The 9,094-nt window shown below is 39.8% G+C and overlaps 1 protein-coding gene across 6 annotated transcripts in view; it reads right to left on the bottom strand.

Annotated features, from left to right (window-relative positions):
• Positions 1 to 8,205, bottom strand: part of NBEA (neurobeachin) — a 638,449-nt gene extending 630,244 nt beyond the window's left edge. For all 6 annotated transcript variants that reach the window (XM_081293195.1, XM_081293196.1, XM_081293198.1 and 3 more), the window contains exon 1: positions 7,373 to 8,205. In XM_081293195.1, coding sequence (XP_081149321.1) covers positions 7,373 to 7,666 — 294 coding nt within the window. In that variant the 5' untranslated portion in view covers positions 7,667 to 8,205. The remainder of the gene's footprint in view (positions 1 to 7,372) is intronic.
• Positions 8,206 to 9,094: the final 889 nt, after the last annotated feature.

Below are 9,094 nucleotides of genomic sequence, written 5' to 3'. Positions count from 1 at the left end.
AAAGCACCTTTTTCCTTCTCCAGAAGAATGAAATAAGTTACCAAGCTGTCTAAAAAGTATAGCTAAATTTTATAACCATTATCTGTTACTGATGAGCAAAGGGTAAATTTCTGTGTCTGACCAAGGAAAGTCTCGAACTATGCAAATGAATAGAGAGACCCCTCAGACATGTCTCAGAAAATCTAGAATTGTTAACAGCAGAAAGAATGAATGCTAGAAAGTCTAACAATTAATATCTGAAATATCTAACTCTGGGATGCCATTCAACTCATACATCCATTTCGTTCCATATATATAATTTTTAAATACTCATGTTTAATAATATTACCATCTTAGCCACAACAGAAAATAGTACTCACCATCTCACCATGGGATGGGGGAAAAATTACAATGTCAAGTTATTGTATCCAGCTACAAGTTTGAAATTTATTATGAACATAATTCTTAATCACATACAAATGTACATTCTCCTTGGTGGTACTTCATACTAATATATAGCAAGAAAATAAATTTAACTATCCCTCTTGTAACTAACATACAGTGATAAGAGAAAAACACAAATTATGACAATAATAATCACTCCCACTTAGAAGAGTGGAGAAGGTAAATCAAACTATGGTCACTAATTCAAAGCACTAATTCTGGTAAATGGAGTTATATGGTCAGCCAATTCTGGAAGCATTCAATCCTACTAAAGATGAGCTCACTTTTGCATTATCCTCCATGGCCACAAATTTTATTTTCAGAGGCTATAGTGTTTTAAACAGCATACTTTCTCTTAATGAAGCCTCAAGAAGTCAGAATTCTCTTTACCAGGTTTGAAGTTTCTTCTGAAAGTACAGCTTCCCTAAAACCTTAGTAAACTTTTGCTGAATCTACTTCAGTGAGTTGAATTAGCAACAAAAACAAGAGTTCTTGTTGAAATACAGTATAGTAATTTGGGTTTCAACTTATAAGTTTCAGTCTCTCAGCAACGGGCCTCTCCCAGTACTTTTAAATCTCAGCTTGATGATCTTCTTTGAAGCAATGTGAAACAAGAAGCTGGTTGAGGAGGCAAAACTAGCATATCACTTGGTCCCTAGTTTAGAGCTCTTTACAATTAGATTGTTACTTTGATCTGGGGACTGAGAGGTGCTTGGGAGAAGCTTATAAAACAGAACTTTACCAAATTTAAATATTTCCTCCTTGACAGGGGGTTAGGGTTAGGGTTTCCAATCTGCAAATCTTTCTCTTTTTTTTTTTTTTTTTTTTGGGGGGGGAGGGTCCAGAGATTGAACCCAGGTGCCTGACCACTGGGCAACATCCCCAGGCCCTTTTTTATATTTTTATTTAGAGACAGGGTCTCATTAAGTTGCTTAGGCCCTCGCTAAGCTGCTGAGGGTGGCTTTGAACTTGCTATCCTCCTGCCTCAGCCTCGGGAGTCACAGGCATTACACAAGTAAGCCACCACACTAGCCATCCTATAAGTCTCTTGATATATTGATTGTCTTCTATTTGGATAGGCAGCTATAGGCAGAAAGGGCCTCTCTTACTTGAAAGACTACATTTTCCTTACTCTGCTTTCAGGCATGCCAGCTTGAACCAAAGTTAACTGTTCTCTTCTATAAGACACTATCAAAGATTTCACCATTACTAAAATTCCATCCCCAGTGGTGGATCCATGAGCAAATATAACATAGCTGACATTTTAAAAAGTTGCTCTATATTTCTGAAAATGAACTCTGAAGGAATAGCAAAGTTCTCAATACCTTGGACTCCATTTCAGCATTTAAGCTGTTTCTTATAATGTCTAATTTCTAGATACTAACTCTATGCTAGTGGCGATTGTTTCCATTTACAAGTCACAACAACCCAACTTCAAATGATTTAAAACTAGCTAACAACAATTACACACACACACACACACATAAATGTGTGTGTGTGTGTACTGGAGACTGAACTCAGGAGGACACTCAGCCACTGATCCACATCACCAGTCCTATTTCATATTTTATTTAAAGACAGGATCTCACTGAGTTACCTCGTTTTTGCTAAAGCTGGCTTCGAACTTACCATCCTCCTGCCTCAGCCTCTGGAGCCACTGGGATTACAGGGGTGTGCCACCAAGCCGGCACAATGATTATTTATTTATTTATTTATTTATTTTTAGTGCAGAGGATGGAACCCAGGGCCTTGTCCATGCAAGGCAAGCACTCTACCAACTGAGTTATATTCCCAGTCCTTGCCCAAATTCTAAGGCAGGCACTACAACCACAGACTGAGTCTGGATGTTGTTCAGTATCCCCAACAGGTGGAGTTCCAGCACAAGTCCTGGATTGACTCTGAGGCACCTCTGGTTAAATGTTAATCCCTAAACCAATCACTGATTTTGGTCACCACTGAAAGTAGAGTCAACCCACCTCACACAGCTGAATTAAGAACAGGAGATGAGGTACCATTACAAAAAAAGGAGAATGTAGGCTAGACTGACAAAAACAAGAGATGTTAATGCTCTGGTAATATGACAAGCTGACAATGATTTTTTTGTTTGTTTTAATTTCTAGTCAATATATTATAAATATTTTAATAACATTCTCTTTGTTACATGCATCTATTTGATCATATGTATGAGTTTAATAAAAAGTTTTTATCAAAATTTTACTTATTCACAGATGTCAATTAAAAATAACATTTACATATGAAGTAATACCTAAATAGATATGTATATCAGATAACACATACATATTCAACACATACTTAGTTTGGGGACTAAATAATACATTAAATTTACATGAGTCTAATTTATTTTAGAATCCAGAACACAGACCCTACTCTTGAACACAATTTTCAAAAAACTGGTCCTAATTACTACTGCCCTGCATACTCAAAATGGATTGAACTTACTTACTCAAGGGTCAGAAATACAAAAAATATACAAAAGATCAGTTTTTGACCTCATGGAATTCACAGGCTAGAATGAGAAAGGAACAAAAATAACTGTAATAATAGAGAGTGATGTGTAATACAAAAGAGAAGACTGATAGTGCATGAAGTATCAGAATTGCAGGCATAAAATGAAAAACATTTGGGACTGATGCATAAAAATATTTTAAGTAAACAGTAAAAATGCAGATGATTGAATATAATACATCTATACTAGTATACAAAATGAGGCTGGGTCTGCTAGATGCTGTGAATTTTTTTATACCACTTGGGAAAATATAGCAAAAGAAGAGAGAACCTTGAACTACTTTTAATTATTAGCATAGTCTATACCAAAATCTGACAATATTTACTTAACATTAATATAATTTTATCACAAACAGGCTTTAGAATATTTTCTGCTTCAGTGTCATCATATGATTAAGTTAATATTTCTGTGAAAAATCTCCAAACTTTTTATATTTAAACTTCCAATACTTATGTATTTAATTTTCCATACTCAATAGCAAGAATAAATGTAAAAGTTAATATGAAAATCAAATTAAAATGCAGAAAATTCTTTTAATATCAATAAATGTGGTTTCATAAGTATCAAGGACTGCCATGAGTCTACCTAAAATTCAACTATATATTTTTTAAATAAATTCAAATGCAAAACATACCTTTTTGTGAAATTCTAAATATCATCAAAATAAAAATGATTCTGAGTATCAAGGTACAAATGAAACCACTCTAAGGAAGAAGAGTTACTGTCACATCAAGTACAAAACATAACTTAAAATTTCCCTTTTGATAAAATACCATGATCCAGATGCCAAGAGTAAAGGAACTTAATAGGCCACAAAATCAAAGCATCTTGTTATGCTTTCAATATAGTAAACAGCATGACACTTAAAATGCCAAAAATAATATTAAAGGAAATACCATTTTCTACAAATAAATACACAATGATATACCTCACAGTAATTCATGAAAAAATCTAAAAATTCATGAAAACCTCAATAATTCAGTAATTCATGAAAAAACTACAAGTCTATGGTTAAATTCCATAATTATAGAATTATATGAAATTCTATATTTATAAAACTATATTGCATAAGATGACTATTCAAAATACCCTACTGTGAATTCTTTCATTAAGTAAATATTAGTCCTCTATTTAATCTTTTCTTAAAAATCACATTCATATTAGAATCTGTGATAAAAACAAACTTCCACATTATAAACAAAGATAACACATGCTATTTACATAGCATTACTTCAAGGAGAAACTGTATATAAACATATGTCAAGTATGTTTACAAAGGAAGCAATAGATTTAAGTAGTGTGCCTGCTTTACAATAACCAACAAGAAAAATCTCTTTAATACAGTCTCTCTTATAAAACCACATGTAATAATTCCTCCTGAAGTCAAAGTGTGTCAATAATTAGTTCTTTCACTGGTAAAACTACAATGCAAAATCCTTGACAATGTACTCTTATTGTAACGTTACTTACAAACTAATTTGCTCATATTCCTAATACTCTCCATCACATAGATTAATGTTTTAAGTCCACTATCCTACCATTATACAAAATATATGTATCTACAATGAAATCATTCATTTTATTTCTCATTACATTTGTGATTCTTCACCAAATTCCCATAATCCACTTGAGTAGTACAAATGGATATCTACCTTTGGCAAACAAAAACAGAAAAATTCCAACCACCACTGTGTTGAAGTCCTATATTTTACTACATAGTTAAACTTTACTCTACAAAACTTTTAACCTTGGGGGCAAGGCAAGTGTAAAATATTACCCAAAAAATAAACAGTTGTACTCTCATATTTCTCATACTATATAGGAAGAATGGATAGGAAAAAAAGAAACATATTTTGACAAAGATGACTATGACAAGAATATTGTTTAAAGTAAAAAAAATGTTTTGAAGTTTAGTTTCCTTTATTTCTTCACTGTCACAAAGAGCAGTGTAATTTTCTTTAACATTTAAATTAAGAATATATAATTTTTGAAACTTACTTCACAAATAGGGACTTCCAATCATTAACAAGCCACTTAGTACCCTAAATAAATTTTATCAACTGTATTACTTATGAAATAAATAGTTAAGTTTTGATAATTATTTTTTAAATGTCCATTATTTCCAAGGTTTTTTTTGAGAGTCAGCTTAAATTTTCACATGACATTTACAACAATGTTTTGGAACAATAAATTTCTAAACCTACCATTCAAGAAATATTATACTTCACATGACTAATTCATATTCTATAATCAATATAATTAACAATAATAAGCAACTCCTTTTGTTATTTAATCTTTGTCCCAAAAGTTTCCATTTAAAAGTTATTGCATTCTTTAAATATAAACAAAGAAAATTTAAACCTAACTTTTGTTATTCCAAAAAATCAATGAGTTACAGGTCTTAAGTGGATTGGGGAATATGTCATTTCAGTATTACCATATTTCTAAGGACTCTAGGTTTAATGGTAACTTAATCTCTAAAATAATGTTTACATAATTCATAGATTGTTATTGCACTGAAGAGTTAAATTTCTTTTTACCTCAAGAGAAATATTTTACTTCTTTTCATAGTCTACTATGTATCTAAAGAACCCCATCTGTTAAATACTGATCTAGCAGATCTAGCATGCGTGGCTACTGCTGCAGAGTCCCAAGTGGTTACACATTCAAATCAGTGTCCAGTTTATGAAAGCTCTACTGCCTCTTATCAGATTAAAATGTACTAAGTAAGAATACAAATACTATTATCACATCATCTAAAGTAAAAATAATTGGTTAGACAAAAACTGTGTTGGGGGGGGGGACTTAAAATGTTTCTTTAAATAAACAGATAACCAGCTAACATACTACCATATTTTTGAAACTTCATCTCTTTTAAAAAGAAAAAAAAAGTACTGACCCCCTATTTGCACTTATTTAAACTGAAAATCCCAAGAAAACCAATTAGTTATTTTGAAAAGAACTGGTTATCTCAATGGGAGGACATTCTCCCAAACTTACACCGACTTTTTAAGGTGATTTATCTGAAGGGTATACAAAAGTAGAAAGATGTTTTCTATTTAAACAGCAATAAATGTAACAAAGACAGATAATTGCCTATCTTTGACTTCATACACTAGCAAAAAGAAAAAAAAAAACAGCTTCAACTTTTCTGTGAATTTAATAGGTTCATAAACCACAGACGTTATCTAATCCATGTCTCAGGGCACCACTGCCATAGCTGCATCTTTCTTTCAGTTTTCCAGTACATCAAATAAAAATAACTGCTTGGCCGAAAAATCATAGTGCATGGCTGTTATAGAATCCCCTGGCAAGCATATTTTTGTGTTCCTGTGACTCCACACCAAATACAATATTCAACTGATTGCTTCTGATTTACACCTTGCCTGCCAAAACCCAACCTTACAGTATGTCAAAGACGAGATATTGCAGGGCAAACTATTTTAAAAGCTTTGCTGCAGCAAAAAAACGGCATTTACAAAGCACTGAAAATGAACTCTTAATTATGCTCTATTAATGATTCTTCTCTCTTTATATCTTCCTCTTTCTTCCTCTGTCATCTTGAAGGCTTCTTAGCCTCTTCTGTACATAGCGCAAAACATTAAGTCATACACAGTTCTGCAGTAACTCTTTCTTATCATGAAAGAAACCAAAACCTGCGTTAACATCTTTCCTTTAGTCTTTATCCACATGCCACGCTCCTAAAGGCAACCATAGAAACCAACCTGTATGATTTGCTGCCCTCACATTTTAAAGCTTATGTGCACACACACAAAATACTAAGAGATCAGCATATTGAGGGCAATGTTACAAAAAAAGGGAAGACTGCCTAAGAGATGGGGGTGGGGTAGATGCTGCTACAACACACTACATCATTGCCTTGGAATATATTTAAAGACAGATGCAAAACTGCATCATTTTTCTCCTCCCTCGAAAACATCACACCCCAGCTGCTCAAGTTGGAGCTAATGCGCTTCTCACATTTCAGTAGCACCGGGGAATTTAGGCTCCAGGGGCAAAGCTGTCATCCTCAGAGAGCGACACCACGGGCAATTAAAGAGTGAGGGAGAAAGAACCCCAGAGAACCAGAGGCCTCCTCACACCCTAACTAAACTCTAAAGTCTACCCAAAACCTTCCCAGCAAGAGATGGTTTTTACTCATAGTCAGGAGAAGTGATAAGAAGCGGTGTTAAGTTGGGCACTGCGCTCAGGTGGCAGGAGAGGACCAAAAGAGAGAAGGGAGGTGGCGTGGCTTTGGCAGCAAGCAGGCAGGTCACCCGCTGGGCAATACCGGCTGAACGAGCTTTGCTCCCAGGGACGCGCTGCGTGTATGACCTGGGGTGGGGGGTGGGGGCCAGAGACGCTGGGGAGCGAGGATATGGGGGGCTGGGGAGCAGAGCGAGAGCACGCCTTTTCCCTTACCAGGTTGAGCACCGTCTCCACGATGTCCCTGTTGCTGACCTCTCCGACCTGTATGAGTCCAATCAACACTGCGAATTTCATCCGGATGTTGCGGATCGGCACCGAGGGGTTAATCATCCCCGCGGGGAGCACCACCGAGCCGGAGCCGGACGCCCCTCTCAGCTCCCCCATCCCACTGCCCGCGTTGCCGCCACCGCCGCTGCCCCCGCCGCCTCCGCCTCCGGCCCCGACGGCGATGAGCCCCACGGGCTGAGGCTCGAGCCCCGGGCCCGGGCCCGGCTTCTCGCTCGCCATTGGGCCCCCTCCTGGGGAGAAGAGCAGAGAAGCAGCGCTGCCTCCGCCGGTACCGTTATACCTGCCTCGGCCCCCGCCCCCCGGCCGTCGCCTCGGAGCCCCAGCATCCACCAGCGCCGCGGCGCCGGGCCCGCTCCCCGCCCGTGCTTCAGCCCGGCCCGCTCCGGCGCCCTCCCCGGCGGAGGCGGTGAGAGATTCTCAGCCTGATTCCCGGTGGTGGCGGCGCCGCTAAAACCGCTGCCCGGTGAGCGGCAGTGCCCGCCCAGCAGCTGTGCCGCTGCCGCCGCCGCTGCCTGCTCTCTCTCCCCCTCCCGGTCCGTCCGGCCCGGCCCGCCCCCCGCGGAGATGCTGCCGCCGCTCCAAACAACCCTGGGGCGCCAGCAGCTGGTCTCGGCGCTGGCCGGTGCTGAAGCTCAGGCTGTGGCCGATGTTATTGACGCTGCTGCTGCCGCTGCTACGAGCGCCACTGTTGTTGTGAAGCCCCGACGCCGCCGCTCACTCCGCCATGTTGCCGCCCCCTGCCTGCGGTAGCGGCCACTGCGCCTGCGCAGAGCCTCCGGGGGCGGAGCCCTCGCTGCACCCCCTCTTTTGCCCTGCCCTCCTTCTCTTCCCACCCACCCACCCCGACACCCCTCATCCCTCCCCCAACCTCCCAGAACGGATAGACAGGTGAGCAGGTGCATGGGGACGGCTGCCAGACCCTGGGGCCAGCCGGCAGAGGCGGGGCGGGTGGCTTCCTTGTGTTTGTTCCCCTGAGGGTGGATTCTCCCTGTGGGGAAGGACACAGTGTGCGTGTCTTGCCTTCACTGCCACCTCCTCTTTCCCTCTGTCTTCTTGCAAGGAGGAGGTTCTTCTTCTTCGATGTTGCATCCAGCCGCTGCTACTGCCAGTGCCACGTGCCTTATAAGGTAGGGGAGTGGCAGACGACCTCTTTCTGCCCCTCTTTGCCCTTCCTCACAGTCCTGTCCGCCTACCCTCCCTGGAATTTCCTAAAGGAAAAGTGGCTGGCAAAGCAGAAGCAAACACACCGGGAGGGGACAAGCCTGCATTGCCGCGGGAAGGATACAGATGGAGTGTATTAGGTCTTTTTCTACTGCCATGAAAGAGCCTGACACCTGCACACACAGGCGCGACTTAAAATAGAACTTGTCAAACAGTGATCCTCTCTGGAAAGAGCTCTAAACAACAAACAGCTCTTGAACTCATATCTCGGCCTAAAAAGGCGGCATTCTGTGATATGGTGTGGTCTTTGGTGGGAGCCACACACCCCACACTTTAAAAGTCCCTAAGGATCCTCAGGTATGATGCCAATTAATGATGCCTCCCTTTTTCATGGGCGTGTATGGTTCAGAGGAGTTTTTAAATTATCTAAAAATATGAGTGATTCTTGCTGCCATTCTTGATCCGGAACAAAAGTAGATTTCGGTA

This window comes from Spermophilus citellus (genome assembly GCF_964194105.1).
Source record: "Spermophilus citellus genome assembly, chromosome: 1".
Classification (NCBI taxonomy): Eukaryota; Metazoa; Chordata; class Mammalia; order Rodentia; family Sciuridae; genus Spermophilus; species Spermophilus citellus.
The sequence above is the reverse complement of the archived record's forward strand: the minus strand, read 5'-3'. Positions and strand labels throughout refer to the sequence as shown.